The sequence below is a fragment of the Triticum aestivum genome, chromosome 7D (genome assembly GCF_018294505.1).
Source record: "Triticum aestivum cultivar Chinese Spring chromosome 7D, IWGSC CS RefSeq v2.1, whole genome shotgun sequence".
Classification (NCBI taxonomy): domain Eukaryota; kingdom Viridiplantae; phylum Streptophyta; class Magnoliopsida; order Poales; family Poaceae; genus Triticum; species Triticum aestivum.
Window position 1 is genome coordinate 51,456,035 of NC_057814.1, and position 25,672 is coordinate 51,481,706.

At 47.3% G+C, this 25,672-nt stretch overlaps 2 protein-coding genes across 2 annotated transcripts; one reads left to right on the forward strand and one right to left on the reverse strand.

Annotated features, from left to right (window-relative positions):
• The first annotated feature begins 11,938 nt into the window (after positions 1-11,938).
• Positions 11,939-12,704, forward strand: LOC123168409 (uncharacterized). The gene is made up of 2 exons (XM_044586282.1): positions 11,939-12,213; positions 12,305-12,704. Exons 1-2 carry the CDS (start codon positions 12,039-12,041, stop codon positions 12,556-12,558), a joined length of 429 nt encoding a protein of 142 aa, XP_044442217.1. The 5' UTR covers positions 11,939-12,038; the 3' UTR covers positions 12,559-12,704.
• Positions 12,705-15,302: 2,598 nt separating this feature from the next.
• Positions 15,303-18,993, reverse strand: LOC123166647 (putative pentatricopeptide repeat-containing protein At5g06400, mitochondrial). Its single transcript, XM_044584448.1, has 2 exons — positions 18,399-18,993; positions 15,303-18,321 (listed from the first exon to the last, which is right to left on the reverse strand). Exons 1-2 carry the CDS (start codon positions 18,721-18,723, stop codon positions 15,737-15,739), a joined length of 2,910 nt encoding a protein of 969 aa, XP_044440383.1. The 5' UTR covers positions 18,724-18,993; the 3' UTR covers positions 15,303-15,736.
• Positions 18,994-25,672: the final 6,679 nt, after the last annotated feature.

The following is a 25,672-nucleotide window of genomic DNA, read 5'->3' on the forward strand; positions in this document are numbered from 1 at the left end:
TGCTCGGCTATCGTAATGGCAATCTGCACCCTACCTCGTGTTGATTTGCAGGAACCTCCTGAGGACCATGACAGGCGGTACCACGGGCTCCCTCTTCTCCCGTGTAATCCGCTTGCGCGTTAAAAGGGGGGCTCCTGAGCATCGCGACTCAGGAGCTCTTACTGGCTCTCCAGCCCTCACCCCCTGGCCTTGACCACGGCATCGCGACCTGGCATACCAGCGGTGGCTGAGCCCGCTCGAGGGCCGGGACCTGAGAACGTAGAGCACGAAGGAGAGCGTGGGAGGAGAGGAAGACTCGTACGGGCCCGATCTGGCTAAGACACGACCGCCTGCGCACGAGCCTGGCGCCTCGCGAAGGACCGACCCTGGACTGCCAAGATAAGTTTCACGCTCGGGTCAACCAATCGCTCCGGCATAGGGTTCTCTCTCATGTTACCCCGCTGCGGCGACGTAGCCTCCCTTTCCTGCCTCTCGGCGGTCGCTTGGGCGCTAAAGGGGACCTCCTGAGCATCGCGTCTCAGGGGCTCTTACTGGACCTCGGGCCGCTCACCTCCTGGCCTTGACAACGGCATCGCGACCTGGCATACCAGCGACGGCTGAAGCCTGCCTGGGGACCGGGACCTGTCGGCGTAGAGCACCAAGCCGTCGCGGGGTTGGAAAGGGAAAACCGAGCCAGTACAGGACATGCACATGCACAATTTTGTAATAAGGATAATATCAACAAAAGATATTGCAGACCCTTTACACGCCCCCGCGGGGTACCTCTAGATTCTTCGCAGGAAACAAAAGGAAAAGCTTCAAGGAGTCCTATCTACACGCGCCCCTATGGCTGACGCCATCATCAACAGTGGGCTACCAGAGGCCGGCGCCAACCTCATCCAGATCAGTGGCGGCGGTGGCCGGACGCTGCAGCCCTGCTCCAGGCTCGGAGAGAGCTTGGAGGCACGTAGTTGCCATCGCTCGTCTCCGGAGTCTCGTAGAGCTCGGGAGAATCGCTGGACTCCCAAGCGCCACTGCTGCTTCCAGAGGAGCCGCTGGCGACGCGGACAGCGGGCCCTGCCCCTGCTGCAGCGCCGACCTGATGGCCCCTCCCGGAGCAGCACTCCAGGCGGCGGCCTTCTGTGTCGAAGACCTTGAAGAACAGCGTGGAGGCGCCATCGAACTCATGAATCGCGAGGGCGCCCTCCGCACGGCACACCCGAGCGACCTCGCCCCAGCCTCTGGTCATGAAGATCTTCCCCGAGGAGACGGCCTCAACCTCCGCTCCAGTCGCCGGCGTGTCGCAGTCGGCGTGCTGCAGCCAAAGCTCGAGGGGTCCCATCGGCGGCATCTCGGCAGAGAAGAAAGAGGGGAAGCGGATCCAAGTGCTCGTCGGCATTGCCGCCCACAGCACAAGCTCGTGCGAAGAGTCCATGGCATGGACTCCAGAGGCGGCGACGCGCGCCACCGCGGTACGGCGACCATGGCCACGGCGCGCGCGCCGACGCTCGCCGCCTCTTCCTCCTAAGCCCTCGTCTTGGGAGTACAGGGGTAGTGGATACCCAGGAGGAGGCCACTCGCACCAAGGCCTCGTCACCACCTGCATCACCGCCGCGTCGCGGCGGTGGACCGGCCTCTTCTTCTGCGGGAGCAGCCCCGGCCCGTTGAGGGGAGTCTTTCCTTTCTCCGCAACAGAAAACCTTCGGATGGGCGCCATTGGTGTCGGCAATGGAGCAAAGGGGGAGAAGCGAGCGGAATGGGAAGAGATGGGTGACGGGGGCTCTGCCCCCTCCCCATTTATAGCAGGAGAAGGCCAACCAGCGCCCCCCACGATCACAGGTAATGTTGGTTTTTCCTTGCATGCAGCAGTGACTCGTCCAGTCGGGTAGTTGCCGAGGCAGCGTGGGGAAGCAGAGACGCCCACGTCCAATCAACCGCCACGCGTCGACCAGGGCCGCAGGCTATTGGGGCCTGCGGCGCTCCGCACTTGCCCTTTGGCTTCGCCTCGAAGCCAAGCCCGAGCGCGCCTTGGGCCCGGGGGCTACTGTCGGCTTTTTGGGAACGGGGGTCCCCAGACTTGCCTGCCTGCGGCCCACGGCGTGGCTCTGCGAGCAGGCCCGTACGGCCCATCTTCACCAATAAGCATTCAAGACCCTCGCGAGGGGCCAAGCCTCGCGAGGCGGACGACACAAGACCCCCTCGGGAGAGGCCTCACCAGGCTGGCTCGCGAGGGGCGGAGAGATCTAGGCAAGGCAAACCTCGCGAGGTTCCAGTGACGTGAGCCATGACGATCGAGACCAGGTGGGCGCCAGCGCGCGCAGTGTCCTTGTTTCCTCTTTGATGTTAAGGAGGCAAGCGCAGGCGAGGAGTACCGAGGCATCAAGCAAAGGTTTCCATATCAGTGCAACGAGACCAAGACCAGCAGGACGGCAGGACGAAGGTCACCATGAAGCCCAAGGCGGCGTCACCACCAGAGCCTTTTGCAGGCGAAGGCTGCTTTTGTCAGGATAGCTTGTACTAGTTGTCCCCTTTCAAATTGGCCGTTGTTGGCTCCCTTCCCGCTCAATATTTGGGGAGAGGATCAGGGCCTCTATAAATAGGAGTAGCCACCATAGTAGGAGGCAGCTCATCTTGAGTAATCCTCACCCACACAAGTTCATCAAGCACAAGAACACCTGGCCTCATGAGGTTGTTCTTCCCGTTGTACTGTTCATCCTCAACCCAAGAGGCAATCCACCACCACACACTGGAGTAGGGTATTACACCACAACGGTGGCCCGAACCAGTATAAATCTTGTGTCTCTTGTGTTGTGAGTTCGTCGAGTTAGCCTTAGAGATCGTAGCGAGGTTAAGGGCGTGGTTCGGTAGGGGAAGATCTTCGTGCGCACCCCAGTGTTCGAACCTTAAGGGTTTTGCCGGAACCCGAGATCCGACAGTACACTATTCTTAATTTACTGTCTGTTCAGATGAAGCATAAGGCGTAGACTTACATAGACATGTGTATATACACCTACAAGGCAGTAGCAGTACCACTGTCTCGAACATGGATGAACTTTCCGGTGGTTATGATATAACGAACGCAATCACATCTGGTATATATGTACGTACCTTCTCTGCAAGCTTCAAATTTATGAAGTCTTTTGTTGATATACGAATTCTGTTTAAAATATACTTGTATTGAATCGAATGTACGTACTTCTGCATTATCTGAGATGGGCTCCTAAATACAACTAGAGAGTAGGTAGGTTGTGATCTCCTAGCATGGCCTCAAGGGCACTGGTTGCTGCAATGGATGCCAAAAATTGTTGCCCATACGTACACATCAACTCATGAGTCGATCAATTTCTAAGCATCCGTTGCTTCCTGGTACGTACTTGGTCTCGCTAAGTTTGCATACGTACACATTCCTAGCTAGGGTGACGGGCGTGACTGATTGGGAGACTGCAAGCATGTGAATTTAATCTAGCCGGATCATGGAACAATTTCGACATAAACAAGATGAGTTAATATCACATTAATTAGTTCTACTATTCTCCTTGGTATCCGAGATTTATTTTTCCTGGATTCAATTGTAATCAGTACGGTCTTTGCAGCAGGTGATCAATACTGCAGGTGATTACAGTGTCTTAATCTTTTTGTCATGATTATTTTCTTTCTTACCAACTTACTGCTGGTCTGCTAATGAGTTCCTTCATGCATCCATGAGCATTATCTTGGTTCCCTGTATGAGTTGATTGAAAGGTTTGTAATAAGAAATTCACTCGCAAGTTCGAGTATCTCGACCGAAGCCCAAGATGAATCGCAAGTTTCCATGCACAACATTACTACACCCGAAGCGTCCAATCTCGACGGTTCGAACTTTGGCTGTCAAGGTATGTTGTTACAATTCTATGCAGGAGTGCGGAGATAGTGCATGCACCATGTGTAGACGAGACAAGGGTGGCAACCATCGTCATTACAAGTCCGGAAAATTATAAGAGGGTGGAGTGAGCGGCTCGTGAAAGTGGCGTGCTAGAGTGTGATGAACAACATCATGGCCTTGGGATTGATCACCTTCATCTTGAATAGATGGACAACATGACCACCATCAATAATGATAATACGATGAGAAGTGGCAACACGGATGGGTTGCTTGAGTGTTAGAGGATTTAATTTGTCTCTCCCGTTGCAATGCACGGGCCCTTTGGCTAGTTATAGATAAAACACAACCTAAAGTACACAAACAAACGATACAAAGTACTCCCTCCGTTTTTAAATATAAGTCTTTTTAGAGATTCCACTATAGAGACTAAATTCGAATGTATATAGATGCTTTTTAAGTATAAGTTCATTCATTTTGTTCCGTATGTAGTTTGTAGTAGAATCTCTTATAAAAATTATATTTAGAAACGGAGGGAGAGAAAGCCCTCTTACACATCAGTTTTCAGGCTAGACAACATAAGCAGACGCAACTACGTTGCCGAAAGATAGCACAGATAGGCCTGAATACAACGCCACGACACTCCCTAGCACAGCTAAACTCCACGACAACACCGTCAGGGAGGAAAATGGTGCTAAGCGTCATCACTATCGAGTCCAAGACAGATAAGGGTCTTCACTCGAAACCCTGACATGGAGAGGAGAACCACAACAACGTCCTCAAGAGGAGAGTGTACTCATGGGCGTCGCCGCCGTCAGCGCCAAACCGAGGAGTTTTCGCTCGGCAACTCACCCGCGCCCACAAGGCACCCAAGACAGCTGCGATGAGCATAAGCCTCCAGATCCGGATCTGGGCGTCGCCGCTGCCATTGACAAAGAGTGAGCCCGAGCCACCCGCTGCTACACCCCTCGCCTTCGAGACGACCAAGAGGCATAGCCCCCATCGACTCCATGATGCACGTCGGAGAACCAACCATGCAGAACACCATCTGAAGACACTGCCTCGGCATTCATGTCCTAAGACACTACTGACGTTCCACATCATAGTGTACCAACCGGGACCGGCTACTGTCAGTCGCCTGATTTTATGAAATGGGTCAGTCAATTCCAAACCAATCGACTGAACAAAAATTGTGGTCAGCCAATTTTAGTGTTATAGCACACCTTAAGTCTTTTTGCATACAAAACCACCAGCAGCCCACAAGACTTCATGTGCCCAATGCAAAACAATGGCCCGTTGATAAGCAAAAACAAAAATAGAGAAAACAAACAAAAATGCAAACAACTTGCACAAAAATTGCATATTTGTACGATATGCAAAAATAAGCATATAGGAGTGGAATTTATGCAAAAAAGAAATTTTGTAAGAAGGAATGAATTATTTATTTTTATATTTGCAATCTCGCACATATATATTTATTTTTATAGATGCATTCAATACATATATGCATATGTTTATATCAAAAATGTATTATTACGATACAAAATAAGCATACACTAGTGAGATTTCCGCGACAAATAGTGCGTTCTAAAAAGTAATGGATTAGTGACATCGGTATTACCTTTACGAAATAAAATAAAATGAAAACTATAGCAAAATAAAAAAATAAAAATTTAGTGGCATTGGTATTTGATCCATGGTGTCGCTACTTCTCCGGATCAAAATAATGAATTAGTGGCATCTATATTACCATTTAAGAAGAAATAAAAGTAAAATAACAATAATGACAAATTTGCACACGGTTTGAATATAAATTGCGCTTTTTTTATAATACGCAAGAATAAGCACAAATAGTGAAATTTCACTAAAAAAATTCCTAAGTAGGAATGACTTAGAGGTATTGGTATTACCCTTAAAGAATAAAGAGAATAAAATAAAAACTTAAACAAAATTAGAATAATGAAGTTTTCTAAGAAACAATGAATTAGTGGTATCTGTATTACCATTTAAGAAGAAATAAAAGTAAAATAACAATAATGACAAAATTTGCACACGGTTTGAATATAAATTGCGCTTTTTTTATAATACGCAAGAATAAGCACAAATAGTGAAATTTCACTAAAAAATTCCTAAGTAGGAATGAATTAGAGGTATTGGTATTACCCTTAAAGAATAAAGAGAATAAAATAAAAAACTTAAACAAAATTAGAATAGTGAAGTTTTCTAAGAAACAATGAATTATTGGCATTGGTTTCGCGTTAAGAAGAAAGGAACTGAAATAATAAAACAAGTAATGAAATATTTGCAAACAATTTACACAGAAGTTGCGCATTTTTAGTGTACATATAATCATGAAATTTTGGCACATATTATATAGTATTTGTTTGTATATAATTACACTAAGTCAAAAACCTACAAAAAGCAAAAACAAGCAATAAAGGAAAGAAAAAGGGAAAAAGAAAACCCATAGAAACAGAAAACAGAAATTAAAAATGAAGCAAAAATACCCTAAAATAGGAAAGAAAATGGTATAAAAAGCTAAAAATAAATAATCACAAAATTTGCACACAATCTGCACATAAATTGTGCTTTGTTATAATAAGAAAGAATAAACACAAAATAGTCAATGTTTTGCAAAAAGAAAAAATTTCTAAAGAAAGAATCAATTAGTGGCATTGTTATTTGATCAACGGTGTCTCTACTTCTGTAGACCAAAATAATGAATTAGTGGTATGGGTATTACCGTTTAAGAAGAAAGAAAGAGAAAAAACAATAATGACAAAATTTGCAAGCGATTTGAATAGAAATTGTGATTTTTTTATAGTATGCAAGAATAAGCACAAATAGTGAAATGCCACACAAAAAAGAATCCTAAGTAGGAATGAATTAGAGGTATTGGTATTATCCTTAAAGAATAAAAATGAAATAAAAACTTAAACAAAATTAAAATAGTTAAGTTCTCTAAGAAACGATGAATTAGTGTCATTGGTTTCCCGTTAAGAAGAAAGGGACTGAAAATAATAAAACAAATACGAGCAAAACAGGCACGATTTCATTGCTGAACAAAACAAGCGAGCAAAACAGGCACCCAGGCTTGGAAACGCCTGCTAGCGATTCCACGCGGGGCAGGTGGGCGCTGCGCTAGGCGAGAGGCCTGTTAACGGGCGGACAAAACAGGCTCCCACCAGGCTCAGCGAGCCCATGTACACAATCGACTGACCAGAAACAGCGGTCAGTCGATTTCAACTAGGCCCAACACAACACAAAATACAGAACAGGAAAAAACTAAAGCACACATCTCAAAGCACAAATCGAACAGCCAGGAATTTGACTGACCCAAAATTGAAAAATCAGCTGAATGACATGTAGCTAAATCGGTACCAACCATAGTAGGAAGTGCAGAAGGCACCTCCTTCCACGCATAGCCCAACATCAGCCACCATGTCTAGCTCAATGCCTCCATTCTAGGAAGCGGCCACGCTTGCGTTCCCAGCCAATCCTGGTGAACCAGGATGGACACAACCCATTGACCACCGACGGCCGGCAACGAGCAAGCCCTGCCCTAGGCCTGGCCTCTGGCTATTGGTTGGCTACCGTGTCGTTGACCACCTTCCCCCAAAGAGCCCGAATGGCCTCCACCATTGCCATTTTCCCTGCACCGCACGTCGGCTCTCCGGCACCAAATACAGTCGGATCTGCCTAGAAACCGACCCACACGTAGCCTGCTCCGCGCGAACAGCACCACCCACCAGCACCACGCGGACGCCGGGAGACAACTACAACATCACCATCGGCCAGATCTAGGGCCACGGCCCCATGCGCATGGGCGTCCCGCGCCACCCGACAACCGCGTGAGAGGAAGAGGAACCTCCGCGCCGCCGTCGTCCGCACGGGCTTAGCCCAGTGGCGTCCTCCGACGGCAACAAAGTGAGGGAGGAGACGATGGAGGGGCTGGCAACTAGGGTTCGGCTCCTCTCGTGTCTCCCGATCGAGGGGTGATGCAAGGGCATTTTTCTCCCAACACCCCCACCCCCGCATCGCATCTCGTTGCAACATCTCGCGCTCGTCAGCGACGTCGTCCCCTAGCAGCATTCGCGTCATAGTGCCCCGCCACCATCGTTGTAGCTCGACGTCATCGCTCGTTGCCTTACGTAACTTGCGCACCAGGTTGTTGCGGCTCGACAGTCCCGCTGATGTAGCCCCGCAACCGTCCATTGCAGCAAGTGCATGTGTTACTCCCCTCCTCGACGCCGCTGTCGAAGCATTGCCCATCGCTAGCCACAGCATCGGTGGCGACAAGTTACTCGGCTCGCAGTGCAGCTCTCGTCGATTACAGCATGAGCCATTGTTGACCACAACATTTGGCATCGCAGCTCATCATGCTTGCCATCCCTCTATCACATTGTCCCGGTGTTGCAACTCGTCGTGTGTGCCATCCCAGTATCCCGTTGTGCGGTTGTAGCTCACCGTGCGCACTAGCACATTCCATGCCGTGCCGATTGCAGCTCTTCGTCGTGTCAGTTTAATCTTGCCCTCGTGCGACACTCGCAGCAGTGTCGCGCCGTGACACTACTAAACACCGTCCATCGCTGCTCACAATGCACCTCGTCATCGCACGCAATGGATATAAGGGTATTTGATGTAAAATACTATCAAAAATCAATCTTTATATAAAGCATGGCAGTTTTCATGTACTCATGTAATAAATAGAATGGCAGCTTGAACATGTACTTTCCAAGGCTAATGTTTGTGTAACTAGGTGGCAACATGTGTTCATATAGACAATTATTTTTTCAATGTTTTGATGCAAGTGGCAAATGTTAACCCCCCCTACAATTTGTCATCATTTTTATCCTTGATTTCTTTTTAGAATTTTTTTATCAACAATATATAACATGGCAATTTTTAAAAACAATCGCACTGGTGCATGGCAATTTTACAACAAAAAATGTTCTCCAAAACATGGCAATTTTTTTATTGTTTCTAGCGGTTACATAGGAAATTCAGAAAAAATTGCCATCTTGTGTGCTTTTCAAGTATCAAGGCAAATAAAATTGCATCGTCTAATTAATAAAATTGCCATGATGTATTTTCTGAGCATCATAGCAAATAAAATTGCCATGGTCTGATTAATAAAATCGCCATGATGTGTTTTTCGAGCACCATGGAAAAAGTTGAGCTAGTTTTTATTCATTATGGAAATTTTCAAAGAACAAATCACCTGGTTTTGCCATGTGCCGAACGCAATTTACTACATTTTACATCTTAGTTAAAGATCAAATCCTCTAAAAAAATTCATGTACCCACTTACAAATTTCAAAAACATGCCTTTTATTCCGGAACAAAATCCCTAACTTTTGCCATGTGCCCATGGAAAATTCCTAAAATTTCCATCTTTTCAAAGAAACAAATCCCTAACTTTGTCATGTGTCCTTCACAAACTTGCAAAAGTTGCCATGTGTTTTTGTAGAGAAGAAAATTCCTAAAAATTGTCATGTGCAATTTTTTTATTATAGGTAGCATGGCATTTTTATTACTCAGACCATGTCAACTTATCAATTATATGATGGTAGTTTTATTGTAGGTAGCATAGCAGTTTTTATTATTCAGACCATGGAAAATTTATTAATTAACCATGGTAGTTTATTGTAGGTCGCATGGAAATTTTATTATTCAGACCATGTCAATTTAATTTAGTTAAACCATGGATTTTTTTTAATTAGACCATCGTAGTTTAACTGTAGGCAGCATGTTAATTTTGGAAATGTTTCTAATTTGTCACATGGCAATTTAAGATATTTTTTTCATTTTTCTAGGTAAAATCGGTTCCACACCGCAATTTTTTGTATGGCAAACATATTGTTTGGACCATCGCAAAATTTATTTTCCACACCGCAATTTTAATTGCACACACCAGGACATTTTTATTGTAAACATAGCCATTTGTAAATTATTATTTTGGACCATGGCAAATTCATTGTTTACACCATGACAACTTTATTCAACAAACCATAGGGAAAAAATTGGGTATCATGGCAAATATTATTGATAATACCATGGCAAACATGTTTTGAAGATTCCATGGCAAAATATTTGAAGATACCATGGCAATTTATGACTTTTTAAAAAAATTCCTTTAATCTTGTTCGCGATTATCTTTTTTATGAAATGGATTTTTTGTTAAATCTGGCTATGTGATGGAAACAAATAATTTTCAAAATTTGCAATGCTTTTTGGGAAACAATTTCTCCTTTTTAATTTTCCACGTGGCCATTACATTTTCTAAATTCTTGCCATAATTTATTAGTGGATGAAATTTTATAGAGTATAGCATGGCCATTTTTATAACTTAGAGCATGGCAAATGTAAATTTATGTTTTTATATGCATTTTTGTGTATCTGGACTATTTTTTTTTATGGAAAGTTGTTTCCGAAAAATGAGGTAATTGTGCCTACCCACTGTTTCCTGCATGCTTCATGGTCCGGGGGTCGCGCTGAACCCCTCAATTATCTTGTGATTAATTCATATTCCGGTTCTTTAATTGCTTGCAAGAATTTGAATCTCATTGTTCAGGTGAACATCTATCGGAGATCGGTTGCAATCATCTATGCATCGTTTTAATGTTAAAAGCTGAAGAAAAAACTTCATGGGGGACTACAGTGTTTGACTTTGTGACATCAACAATATAAAATTGAATTTTCCGAATGAAAGATGGCGCTATTTCTTGGGGTTCAAGAATTGTAACCCATCGGTTTTTGAAATAATCACCAGAAAAAAACACTTGGCTGTGGCTCTCATTCTTTGATCAAAACAACTGTAGGATACCATTTCACTTAGTCAAGAGAGATAAGAGTACAGAGCCTGAACTAGGAAGTACCATTCATCATCAAAAGTGACATTCTGCTTGCGAGCTCAATTGCTTTCTTATGAACAATAAAATCTAAATAAAAGAAAAAAAATAAAAAAAACTGAATTTTCAAGCAACAAACATTAACGAAATTTCTACAAACATACAAATTTCCGTGAAGTAAAAAAACATTCCTAATGCTCTAGGCAAAATCAAATCATTTGTCTAAAATGCTTTCAAAGTATTCTTTTTTTAGAGCATCGATTTTGTTTGTTTTTATAGAGCATTTAGGAATGTTTTTCTTTCATCAAAATTTGTACACATGTAGACAATTTGTCAATGTTTGTGATCAAAAAATTACAAATAGTTTTGATATTGTTAAGTATTACTTTTGGTTTTGTCGTTCTTGAGTAAGCATTTGAGCTTGCGAGGAGAAACTTCATGTCTCCATCATTAACCTTTTCCTCTTTTTTTCTTGGCTCTCTCCATGTAGTGAAAAGTGGCCATGTCTATATACTCCCTCCGTTCCTAAATATACGGTGTATAGCTTTTGGCACGGAAATTAAAGAACACACGTGGAGAGAAAATTTCACAAGTTTTGGCCGAGATTACACCTTACTAATTGACATAAGAAAATAGAGGAGCGTGCCTGATATAAGGAAATGTAATCAAATCCCTAAAAAACTTATCCAAATGAGTGGTGCAACGCAATACACCTTATATTTCAGATTTTTTTTCAAAAATCTATACACCTAATATCAAGGAACGGAGGGAGTACTATACTTGTTCTAACTTGTTTTTGGAACCAACAACCTTACTGTTACTATTTTAAAAGGAAACAGTTGGAAATTTTTTTCAAATTAATGTTCTTCGAAAAGTTCCCGCAAAAAAAATGTTCTTCGAAAAGGATAAACATATTTCCTCGTCCGAGGCCGACGCCGTCCCCAGTGACTGGCATGTGGGCCCAAGGAGAGCTGGTCGTTCGGCTCTGCTGTTTTCTCGGCCCCATGGTACGGCCTCGCTGAGCTGTGACTTGTGAGCCGGCCGGCCGGCCGGCCCCGCCTTCTGTCGTTTTGGGTTTGCGTGCGACTTCGGGGTGTTGTCTGGTGCACCAGAGAACAAAAACGCATGCGCGCCAGCCAAACCGACACGCCAATCCTCACGGCAGCATGCAAACGCCACGTACCAGCCACGCGCGCGCGCACAGCCCACCCACGCTGCCACCAACGCATGAATACGAACGAACGATAAAGGCCTTCGTCGTCACCGCAGGTAGCTCCACCCAGACCCAGCTCACAGATTCACCGCAGGTAGCTCTACCATCCAGCTCGAGCCAGAAAGAGCACACATACATGGCGCACACGACGCAGCAGGAGCGGGACGCGACGACAAGGGAGCTGCTGCGGCAGCTGGTGGCGCTCAAGAGCACGGCGCGCACGCCGGTGCAGGAGGCGATCTCCAGGGAGCTGCTCGCCAGGACGACGGCGGTGATCGAGAGGGGCGCCGCGGCGGTGGCGCGCGAGCAGGGTAAGCAAGTCCTCCTTCTGAGATTCCTCTGTTTCCTGATCGGTTCATTGTTATCTTAGTCTATGATATGTTATGTGCGTTGTGCATCCAGAGCTGCTGGCGGAGCTGGGGATGGCGATGCAGCTGCCGGAGTCGGCGTCGGTGCCGGAGCTCCGCGCGCGCCTGCTCAGGGAGGCCGGGCTCGCCGCCGTGGAGGCCGAGCTCGCCCTCAGGGAGACCAGGCTCGCCCTTAGGGAGCAGGAGACGCGGCTCGATTTCTTGGAATCCGTCTTGCAGTCCTGGGAAAGAAGGACCGAACCGAGCCGGGAAGAAGCAGCGAACGCACCATTAACCGCTACTAGGTAGTTCAGAGATTGAGCGGGAGTCTGAACGTAGGACGTAGCAACAGCAGAAGCTAGTGTTAGATCCATCTTTCCTTTTTTTTTGTTGAGATGTAATGGAATGGAAACATCCCTGAATGTCATAACAAGGGAGCACCTAGTGAACAGTTAGATGAAAAGTAGAACGAGTTCCGGTCGATTTTTTTTTGAAACGGAGGCAAAGATTGCCTCGTCTATTAATTAAGCAGAAGAGAACTGCTCAGTTAATTATGTAAAACCGGGCGAAAACCAGAACAACGAGGGCCAAGTCCACCCCCAAAGACCAACACACAGGGCAAGGGCCAAGTCCACCCCCAAAGACCAACACACAGGGCAAAGCCCACCCACGACCAATGCCGATGGCAATCACGTCGCCCACACGACACAAGGTCCATGTCTTCGAAGCTGCAAATCTCTCGAGGCTGCCGGCTCGACATCCACTGCTCCGCTGCGCCCTGCGCATTCAACCGACACCGTCTTTCGAGGCCGCCGCCCCGACATGCCACCGCTCATCCTCGAGCAGCAATGCCGCACGATATAGCTGCACGCAGACCACGAACGTCACACCACATCTGGGGCCGCTGCCCCGGCATACCTACCCTCGCCCTTGAGAAGCAACGTCGCACAATACAGCTACCCGAAGGACAACTGCACGCAGACCACGAACGCCGCACCACATTGAGGCCGCTGCCCTGACGTAAAGTCAGACCGCCCCCTCTGGGGCGCATCGACCGGGCCGACACCCCCACTGCCCAAGCGGGACAAGAATGCCACCCAACCAATCTCGAACAAGAGCCTCACCTCATAGAGCTGCCACTCGCATTGTTCCCGAGATCGCCATCTCGACGCACAAACAGAAACCATCCAGAGCCGCCGCCCCGACGCCCACTGTCCCCGACGACGAAGAGATCCGTGCACACTACAACATGCTGACTCTTCAAGGCGGTGCCTCAAAGAAGGAAACGACGTAGCCGCCATCATCGCCCGCTTCGAACATCCGAAGCTAGGGATTTCTCCTGGAGAGTCATGTAATGGAGCTCCACGACAACGCCTTAAAGAAGGGGAGCGACACCATGCATGGTGCCGCTGTTGCCGGCACCGACCCAAGGTCGGGGCTAGACTTTTGCCCGGAGCTCCATCACGCCTCCGAATCCGAGCAAATCCGAAGCACTGCACAGCACACAATCCCCACGGTCGATGTCCACCGGCTCTCAGTGACTTGCCAGCCGTAGCACCTCCCGCTTCGTCGGCAGAACCACCACCACTCGCGTGGATCCTCGAAGTAGGAACAAGATCCACGCACGACGACCAATCCGCCGGCAAGATCCGGTGGCGTCAGGCCCGGGGCCGCCGCCCCGGCATCCTCCAATCCCCTCGGACGAATCAGGCCCTTGGCACCACACGAAACCGCCGCCGAAGGAGCAGCATAGCCCACGAGCGCCGCCAGGCCAGACCCGCCGCACCTCCCAAGCCCCTTGCACGCCGTGGAGCGGAGCACCCGTGCACCCGAGGCCGTGGAGCAGAGCACCCAAGCAGCCCTGCAGCAGAGCACCGCTGGACCACCAAAGCCGCCCAAGCCCCCATGCACGACCGGCGCGCCCTCGCCTCGACGAGCACACCGCATGGCCTCGCCGCCATGCCCCTGCGCGCTCCCCAACACCGCGCGCGACGCGCCGCCGTGCGTAGATCCGCGCCAGCCGGCCCCGATGCGCGTCCACCCCGCCCTCGCGCTGCCTCGCCACGCCGCCTCGAGCCAGCGTAGCCGCCGCCCGAGCTCCCGCCGAAGAGGACGGCCCGCGCCGCGCCGCCCCGAGCGGAAGGAGGAAAGGGCCCCGCCGCCGCCGAGCCGCCCAGGCTTTGCCCGACGACGCCGTCCGGCGGCAGCGAGGGGAGGTGGCGGTGGTGGGTGCGGCGCTGCTGGCGGCTAGGGTTCGCTCCCGGCCGCCCGCGGGAGCGACCAGGAAGCGGGTAATTCTGTGAAGGTTGTTCCGGTCGATTTTAACTGCAGTGGCTTGAGCAGTTGGATGTCGGCAATGGTCATCCCATTTTGTTCCTCCTCTAGCTATCTTCCCCAGCGGATCGACCGACACAATTTCCGTTCTCGGACTGAATAACAAATGTGCATATATAAAAATAAAATCCTAGTGAGACCTTTGTATGCTAGTATGCCTCGTCCCGACGATTTAGGCCTCTTTGAATTCACAGGATTTAAAAACGCAGGAATAGAAAAAACATATTCGCAGCATGGTAAAAAAAAAAAGGAAAAAACTCTATAGGATTCAATCCTATGAATCAAACAACCAACATCGAATTTATGGAAAAGAATTCTAAGGATTCTAAACCTCTAGAATTTCTTTAAAATCATTTGAATCCAAGGAGCCCTGCTGCTTCAGGTGTGGTACTGCTCATTTGAATCGAAGGAGCCCTATAATCATCGGACGGGCATGCAACACTTCATGGAGAGACCAAGAGAAACCTGGGCTCAACTTTTATGAGAACCAACTCTCGACTGGACCCAGATTGGTGACTTTAGCCCTCTATGTCAGATCAAACGGTCAGAATGAAACAAAGCCAAAAACACCAGCAGCACTTGGATGTTGTCAGCGTTCCGGTGACAAAAACAGTAGCACTTGTGCCCCCAAAACTGTCCAAATTGAAGATTTTCACAATGGACGAAAACTGGACAGGTTATGGAAGGCAAAAACTGTACTGATTACACAACGGAAAAACTGAACATCTAAAATGTTTGACTGAACGGTTACACAGAGCAGCCTGTACATTATAACATCCACCTTCCGAGGTAAAGAGATTTGTCGTATACAAACCTTGTGTTGCATGTGAACACCAATGTTTACGAAACTCTGGTATTAAGCTTTGCTCTCCTCAGTTGTAAACGACTGATACAATTTATATTCTTGGACGACTGAGGAATAGCAAATGTGCATAAATAAATAAATAATCCTGTTGAGATCTTTGCATCCTAGTATGCCTCGTCTACTGAAACTTTGAGAATAACAGGATGCTTCTGTTATTGCGGTACTAAAAAGGTTTACAGTTCATCCTTACAAGATGCTCCTATCATATAAGCTTGTCTAAAGAAAAGAAAAATTATCCTCATGAAGATTGATTTTGAGTGAACCAAGTATGTGAGCACATCTGCAAGATTAAACAGACGAAGAATCAGAGAAGCTCCTTTGCCTCCGCAGATGCCATTTTGACTGGAGGACAGAGTCGGCTAGCTTGTGCTTGCCCTCCATATTCAGGCCATGAAAAACAGTCCTGAAGTTTACTGCGCTGGGGGTGATGCCACCATCCAGCATGTCATGAATCAGCTGCAACCCATCCTCCGATCTACCAGCTTTGCAGAGGTACATTATGAACATCGAGTAGGTCCCAAAGTCTGGCGATGGTCCTTTCAGTTTCATGTGCCGTAAGACATCCCAGGCTTCTGAAACCATGCCTACTTCCATGTAACCGCGTATTAACGCGGAGTATGTGATGACTGAAGGCTCACATCCATCGTTTACCATCTCCTTGAACATATCCATTGCTTTGACAACGTCTCTTTTCTGAAAAAAGTAGATGATGAACGAGGTATACATATGGGTGCTTGGACGTATGCCTGCATTCTTCAGTTCTTCAAACTTGGCTACAGCGTCTTCAAAGCGATTCCACCTCAGTAACGCATGAATGAAGCTTCCATACATGTAGTCACTTCTGGAGCAGCCATATCTCTCCATATCATCAAACAAACTGACAGCTTCCTCCTTTCTATCAGACCTGCATAATGATCTAAGGAGTATGGAGTAGCCAATCTGTTTAGTAAACCCGTGTTCACATAGTGATACTATCGAGCTTCTTGCATCAACCAACATCCCGCACTCGCATAATGCTGAAACATACGTGCAAAGCCCATCATTATCAGGCATATAACCTGCATGAATCATTTCCTTCAAGATCTTGATTGCGGTGTCTACTTTTCGGCCTTTTCTGCGGCAGAGATACATTATCAGGTGATTGTAAGTACTTCTGGCAGGCTGAAAGCCTGCTTTCTTCATCTTATAAAATGTCTCCAGGGCCATTTCAGTGAGACCAGCATTACCGTACTGGCAAATCATGACATTCCATGTGTCCACTGTTGGAGAACATTGTGCCCATGCCATTTCTCTGTAAAGGTGCCTCATGTGCTTAAAATCTTTCGCCGAGCCTGCGAGTTTCATAGCTGTGTTGTACGTTTCTGTTGTGTGCATGTAGGAGGGTCGTTTCCCTACCCAAGAGAAAAACTTCAAAGCAGCATGGCCATTTCTCTTGCAGCACTTCATGATGGCATTGACAAGGTTTGGTGTAAAATGCAGTGATCTCATCTCAAGTGCCTGCTGCATTGAGCTCCAGTTGTCAGAAGATGACAGAATTTGGCATATCCCTTCAACATCTTCATCGCTGTAGTCCTTTGTTAGTTCGATGTGATTTTCGTTATCACGAAGTGTGCACCTCGATATCTCAGAGTCTTTATCAGATGGAAGAACAACAGACCCAAATATCATTTTCTTCTCCTCCAGTTCACACTCGGATAATTTCTGAAACTCATCAACTGTGTCAGTTTTCTCTAATGATCTGATTTCTGTCTCACCTTTAGGCTTTCTAATATCAAAAGGTGCCCGCATTCTCTCAACATTAATAGCTTCCTCCAGATAATTATTCTCACGCAAGGAAGAAATAATCCCGCAGAAAGTTTCTTCAGAAGGCCTGAAGTCAAATTTCAACATTTCCTTCAGAAGTTCCAACGACTCGAGGGGCTTGGAGGCCTTACAGAGCTCATGGATGAACACTGTATAAGCTTTAATTGTGGGCCTTTGACCGTTCTCGCTCATTTTTTTGAGAATATCCCATGCTTCAGAAATATGTCCACTGCGAATATGCCCGGCTATCAATGCTGTGATTGTTACAATATCTGGTTGAACACCAACTTCCTGCATCTCCTCATACAGTTCACAGGCTTCTTCATACTGATCTGATGTAAAGAGGTGCTGCATGAGCTGAGTGTAAGATGAGGCCAATGGAGTACAACCACTCTCTCTCATTCCCTGCAGCAACTGAAGTGCCTTTGTACGTTCTCCTTTCCTGAGGTAGCCATCGATGAGAAAACCAAATGCCATGCTGCTAATAGATGATCTGTTCTTCATATGCTCCGTTAGCTGAAGAGCTTCATCCATCCTTCCGCTTTTGCACAGCCCCCTCAAGAGGGTTTCAAAAGCAGATGAGCTATCCATGGACTTGTTCATCATCTGCTGAAAGACTTTCTGAGCTTCTGCTAGTTTTCCTGAGACACAGAAGCTCCGTAGAGCTTCCAAGTAGCAATACTCCTCTGGATACCTCGCGCTTTTAACCATATCATCTCTGATAATGAAGACAGCTTCAGCATTATTTGATCCAGCCAGCAAGCACAACAGAAGCCGCAGAATGTCAGATCCGACGTCCATGTTGGTGGGCATATCCTTGTAGAACTCAAGAGCAAGCTCATGCCTTGCATTGTTGCACAAAGCACGAAGAATCGTCCTGTAGACTCTAGTGTCTACTGCCACGGAACGAGATCTCTTCATAGCATGAAATGCAGACAGCAGCTTGCCGATCTGCCTTGCCTTCCCATAACTGGCTATGATAATTGTCCACGTCTTGATGTCCTTGGGGCACATCTCCTTATCCATCTCGCCCATCAGCTCCTCCATCAACCCAAAACTCCTAGCTTCACCTGCAATAAACAGTGTCGTGTTGTATGTCTCCGTAGTGTGGTGGAAACCTGGAAGTTGCTTAACCCAGTAGTGGAACCTGAGCCCCAGGTGCGCCTTCTTGAAGCACCTCTTGAGCACCATGTTGACAATCCTCGGCGTGTACACGACCCCCAAGCTCCCCAGCCTCTCCTCGAAAGGCGATGATCCTGGCACCTCTGACCGTAAAACCTCGGTGATCTTTTGCACTTGGGCACTTTCAATTTCAGGATCTTGGGCGAGCGCATCTGCCACCACCTCGTGATATGATGCTTCCCGGCTCGGGGCAGAGCGTTTTGCGTTGCCATCCGGGCTGTCAGAAGGGCCGTCAGGAACCCCTTGGTCAGGAACTCTGCCGGTGAGAAAGGCAAAAGTCTCTGGAGCATTTGGACGAACACCTTCCGTGCATTGCACAGGGGCCTCGTTGCCGCTCCTCCCCGGCTGTCTATTCACTCGAGATTGAAATGGGGGGTCGCTGACGGTGCCGGCGGCAGGGGTGATGAGGCCGGAGATTTCTTGGAAGAGGGAGGGGCGGGGCCCGGCGGCTGCGGCTGGATTGCCGGTGGTGTCGGTGCGGGGAGATGGAAGAGCGGGCTTGGAGGAGGAGGTCTTGGAGCGGGATGTGGGGACTGGGAGAGCACGGCGGTGGTGGTGGTGGCTGGAATGGAAGGGAGATGGGGAGTCGGCGAGTAACCTGGCGGCGGCGGCGTTCCTCGCCATACTATTTTTTAGCAGTTGGCGGCGAACATCAGAAACTTCTTGGGTTTTGGGTCTGTCTTGTCGACATCTTCTTCCTTGCGGCAGGGAGAGGAGATCTCGACCGCGCCGGGAGGCTTGCCTGCCCTCGACAGTGCCGGAGCTGGTGGTGAGGGGGAAGGGCCTCACAGTGACCTGGCCATCTGTCGGGCCGGGCCGGGCCTACCAAAGCCCGAGAATTCAGGCCCAAGCATGACCCAGCAATGAAAAAGCCTGACGGGCCTCGGGCTGGGTATGACACGCCCAGGCCTAGCCTTCAGGCTTAAAACCTAGGCCCAGGCCCAGCCTGCGGGCAAGACCTGGCCGGATCGGGTCGGGCTTTTTCGGCCGGGTCGGGATGGGCTGGTCGGGCCAGGTATTCCATGGCCAGGCATAGGCCCGAGGCAACCTCTACCCCAGCCACCAGCCGGCGTTGTTTATTCCTCCTTTCTTTTCTTTTTCTCAATAATAATACTATACACTACCTGCCTCATTTGTAATTTTGTATAATAAAGATCACGCACCTGACTAAAATGGGACGAAATCACTGTTCTGACCTTGTCAACGTTTATCGTCACAAACTAAACCCGACGTGAAAGTATTTCACGATTTGACCCTTTTAAAAACGTCAGGGCCCGCGGCGTTTCCACCCAACATTAAAACGCCGAGCCAGCTAGCGTTCCTGGCCAACATGGAAACGCCGTGGTAGCTTGCGTTTCTGCCCTGGCCCACAGTCAGTCCGAACCCGCTGTTTTCGCTGACGTGGCACATGAGAAACGCCAATGTCCCTGGCGTTTCTGGACTGGATTAAGTAATGCGCGCCGGGCCGCAGGGGCCTAACCCAGCCCACTCGCAACCCCGGTCGGGCAGTTCTTCCAGGGACGAACTGGCGGCCGTCCCCTCCCTCTTCTTCACCAAATCTCCCCCAGATCTTCTATTTTGATCATCAAAACGAGTAGATCGGAGCATCCCCGAGTTGCTTGAGGTATTCTCTTCCCAGTCCTCCATTTTTTTTCAGTCAAGATTGGCTATTGTAGATGCATTTTTTTCAAACATGGTGGAACCCTAAGATGAGTTATTAGTGATTTTTTTATGAATATTTTGGTTACATTATGTTTAGAAAGAAGACATGTACTCCTGGCCGGCATGTACTCCTTGTGTTGAAGTATTCTTAGTTAACTTGTTTAGTATTGGATTTAGAGAGAGACCATTTTTTTGGATTAGGTTGAACCTATTATTTGTTAATAATTAGTTGTGATAGATTCTTTAGGATAAAATAGGTTGAAAAGAATTGGTGTTGGTAATGTGGTTCGTGATTTGTATCTTTGGGATAATTTGTAGTAGTTCTCACACGATTTTGTATATGATGTGGTCATAATTTTAAGCATATATCATAACAAATCCATTGACCTTATTTTGTAGGATGTTTGAGCCGGATAAATATCCCGGCCTTGATGATTATTACGAGGAGAAGCATCGTGTTGTGCTAGTGGAAAGAGGGGAGGTAATTATGTATCTACATTGTTGATTCTCATATTGTGAGTAGTTTAGATAAGTATATAAATTGTGCGTGTGTTTTTTGTAGGTTCCTCCAGTACTTCGGTTGAGAGGCCACAACCCACGTGAGTCCCTGAAGTATGACCGTCGCTACGAGCCTTATTTTAGAAGAATGGATCTTCTCCAGTTTGTGCTCAACTTTAAAGGCACACCACCATGGCTGAACTCGACGGCCATTACCGCCCTTACGAGCCTTACTAACGCTTGCTCCCTAGCGCGACACGCATTTGACGCTCTCACTATTTCCTTCCTCTTCTCTTCAAGCTCCTCTTCCTTCTTCTTCTTTAGTGTGGCTGCATCCTCCTCTCTCAGCTTCTTCGCAGCCTTCTCCCACCACCCCGCCATCTCACCTTCGCCATCCTCAAGCCCCTTCATTGTTGCCTTGTTGGGTTGAGAAGCCGCCATATCTATGAAAAATTGCAAAACATTAGTTAGTAAGGACAAAAATAACATGAAAATAATATTGGGAGACATGAAAATAATTATGAAATGTAGCCACGTACAGAAATGGTCCATCTAGGTATCCAAACATTCCTCTAGCATTACCACGGCCTCTACCCATGAAACCTCCTCTACCACCACCCGAACCTCTACCCCTACCACGAGCACCATCAGCGGTAACTCGTCCTCGACCACGGCCACCCCTGGATCCTCGGCCACCACCTGAACCTCGGCCACCGGAACCTCGGCCACCACCAAGTCCATCACCGGAACCTCGGCCACCACCTCGGCCACCACCAAGTCCACCACCGGACCCTCGGCCACCACCAAGTCCATCACCGGAACCTCGGCCACCACCAAGGCCACCACCGGAACCTCGGCCACCACCAAGGCCATCACCGGAACCTCGGCCACCACCGAAACCTCGGCCAACACCAAGGCCATCACCGGAACCTCGGCCACCACTTGAAGAAGCATTGTGCCCTTTTGAAGTTTTGTGTGTTTTGTAAGTCCTTTTGTTGTGTGTCGTTTCATTGCAACCACCGCATTGGTTCCTATCACGTGGCTCCATGAAATGTCCAGTACCAAACTCTCTGGTGCTCATGAGATCATCCATATCATTCCTGTATCGCTTTGTTCTCCTTCTACCCTTGGGTTGTACCATCATCTCCGGATCGGGCCTAATGTTAGGACCATGATACTCTGGCCACTGCGATGCGTCCAGAAAAGGGTGGAATCTAGACGCCCATGTTAACTTATGAGTTTGCAAGTTGAATTCATGCAACCTCACAATTACTCCATCAGATACATTCCTGATGCGGGCCGCCGACATCATGTGTGAGCATGGCCAGTGGTACTTACTAGGCCGCTCACAAGTGCAATGTCTTGTCCTAAGAGCCACCTTAAATGAGCGACCACCATATGATTGTCCATCTCTAGTTGTCCCACCTGGCTCATCCACTTGGTATTTCATTTCTACATTATCGAAACAAGTGACTCGCTGGATGGCTGACTTGTCTCTCTGAAACTCCAGCCACTCGGCAACCTTCTTCGGATAAATTTCATTGGGAGGCTTCTCACTATCAGCAATCAACTTGTCGATTTCATCGGAGTGCTTCAAAAAATACTCATTTAGCTTGTAAAAGGTATATTCCGCTATTGCCGTCACCGGCAACTGACGGGCACCCTTCAAGACAAAGTTGAAGCACTCAACAAGATTGCTTGTCATGTCACCATATCTCATGCCTCCTTCGTCACATGCCCGTGACCACTTGTGTCTCTCATCAATATTCCTTTCTAAGAAATCTTTCCCACCTTTGTTTGCCTTCTCATAGATTTTGTTCAAGTGTGTCGTGAATGACTTAACGGAGAAGGCTACACATGCGGAGTTAAGATCCTTGCAAAGATCCTTGTTTTTGCAAGCTCTGTAAAAGTTTGCAACGAAGTGCCTCATACACCATCGGTGGTGAAGCCTCGCATGCCCTGGAATATGAATATCCACGGCCTTCAATATGCCTTGGTGCCGATCGGATATGATGCATACCTCCCTATTCGGAGGAATGACCGTGCTCCTAACAAGTCTCATGAACCATTCCCAGTTGTCTTGGTTCTCCACGGAGACCAAAGCAAATGCCACAGGCAACACCTGATCGTTAGCATCATGTGCCATTGCTATCATGAGTGTGCCCTTGTATTTCCCTGTCAAGAATGTCCCATCTATAGACAGAACCGGTCGACAATGCTCAAAAGCTGCAATGCATGGGCCAAACGTCCAAAAGGCACGACGGAACACTCCTTCAATATCTTGGACATAGTGGTACATTCCTGGGTTTCTATACGACATCGCTTCCAGCAACCTAGGTAGCATGTTGTAAGCCTCTTCCCATCCACCGTACAACATTCTGAGAGCGATTTGCTTGGACTTCCATGTCTTCCCGTACTTGACCTTATATCCGAACTTATCTTCAGTCCAACTCATCAACAACTTCACTTTAATGGTTGGATCCTCGGCTATATGTTTCTGGTATTTATAACCAATGAATTCCGAGGTTAGTTGACGGTGTGTCTTCCGTGCTTCTACGGTCGGCGGTGTGCATTGGTGAGTGGCTTTGCAACTAGTTATCTTCCACCAACCATCTTTCGTGAGTCTTCCATTGACTTTACATTTGCATCTTTCTACCTCACATTTCACGGTGCATCGCTTGTTGCAGTCCGAGTGAACAACTATGAAAGGCCTGTGGTGTTTGACAGCATACTCACACAACCACATCCTGAATTCTAGCATGTGCTCGAACATCAAACCTTTCCTCACGTACGACATCGAAATCGCGTCGGGTGTACTACTTGGGAACTGTCTAGCCTCAATTGTCTTGCTCATGCCACCGTCGACTATAGCCTTATCTGCAAGGCTAACATCACAAAACAAGGGAACTTTGTGATCCCTACCGGTGATTTTTGTGTACCACTCTGCTTCTTTCTCAGTCAAGCCATCCTCGTCCAACTCATTCACCGGGCCTTCATCATCCGAGTCATCCACACAAGCACGCTGATAAATAATATGCCAGATCCATATCCTTATGCCTTACTTGAGCCTCTACGTCACAAACAATGTTGTGGTGCCTCTCATACTCTTCGTCGGAGTCATCACCATCATCTTTCATCGGTGCACTACCTCCGAACTCATATTGGGGATACTCATTGGCTTCCAGCTTCAACTTTATGCTCAACAATAGGCGTCACACTACTAACCGGGCTCACATCATCTACTAAGGTTTGGTTCAAGTCAACATGAAAGAGAGGAGCCTTGACCACCTTACTTGCAAAGACTTCGAGTGACTTGACTGCCGAGGATGCAACAACCTCCTTATATGCAACCCAATGCAAATTGGACTTGATAGGCATTGTCTTCATTCGACACTTGTGTGCCGACCCAACATCATATCTTCCTACTAATTCAACTTGGTCACTTGCATCCACCCACTTTAATCGTATCCGTGTTTCTTCCACAACCTCTTCATAACTAGGAGTCTCAAGAAATATCAACACTTCCTCATACTTGTCAACAATATCCACATTCATGAATGCCTCTTTGTCAACATAATGAATATTCACAATCTTGTCCATCTAAAAAATGGGTAACATAAGTATAAGAAATGTACAATGCTAAATATACCACATTGCTAACAAAACCCCTAACCCTAACCCTAAATCTTAACATTAGCCATAACCCTAACCCTAAATCTTAACATTAGCCATAACCCAAACAATAAGGTATGCTCAACAACATCATAATGCAACACTATTGGAACAACAATACTCAAAACATCACATTATAGATTCATGTTCAAAACTAGGGTTAGGAACAACAAGAACAAATCAATCCAAATGGACAAATCCAACCAATAAAAATTTGTGAGATGAAGGAGGTTACCTCAACGAACGAAAATGACACCGGATCCACGTACCAACCCAATCGATTTGCAACGATTTGAGAGGGGCTAAGTGAGGGACACAAAGGGGGAAAAGGGCAAGAGCTCGGGATAGGCCAATGGGGGAGAAGAGAGTGAAAGGTGAGTGGTGGGTGAAAGCCCCACGACCACCTAAAATATCTGCACCAGAAACGCCAAGGACGGTGGCGTTTCTAGAAGCGCTAGCTTGCTAGGCGTTTCCACCACGCCACGTCAGCAAACAACGCGTCCTCGGCCTGGTAGTGGGCCAGGTCAGAAACGCTAGCTGCCTCGGCGTTTCGTAGTTTACCAGAAACGCCGCGGGCCCTGGCGTTTCTAAAAGGGTCAAATCGTGAAATACTTTCACATCGGGTTCAGTTTGTGAGAATAAACTCTGACAAGGTCAGAACAGTGATTTCGTCCACTAAAATGATCCCTAGACTTTTCCCCTCCTGACTTTTTTTGGTTGTCTTTTCTTAACTGACTTTTGAACGAAATCATATCCTAGCTTTGCAGGAGCCAGGAGGGGGAAATAAAGGGAACAGAAGTTTAACAAGTACTCCAAATTAAACGCATTTTATCCGTATGAACGAACAACGACATATACATCGGGTGAGTTGAATATAAAGGTTATCTCTAGTCGCTCCGAGTCAAAGTAGGTCGTGCTATTGTATATGGAAAGGAACTCTCTCCCGAATCACGCGTGTCTGTTACTAATGGAAAGCACTCCCTTATAAACATCTGATGAGAAGCAATCTGTGAGACCCGTCGGACTAAGACAAAGATAAGAAAAATGGATGTCAGATTTTTTTCCTATTTGTCAAATATAATCTCCATTTTCTTTTCTTAACCGGCTTTTCCTGGAGAGGCTGTCTTTTATGTCTTTTCTTAACCGACTTTGAAACAAAATCGTATCTTGGCTTGTACAGAAGGGGAAAATCTAAGGCACGAAGTTTAACAAGTATACAAAATAAACATATTTCATCTGTGCGAACAAACCACGGGAGATACGGCATGTGACTTGAATCGGCAGGTATGTCTAGCCGCTCCGGGTCAAGGCAGGTCGCAAATTTCTTTTTTGGGATAACCGGCTTTTGAGAGATATTGACTGGACGCAGATTGTGGCACAGTTCTTTTGGCCGAGAATCGACCCTCC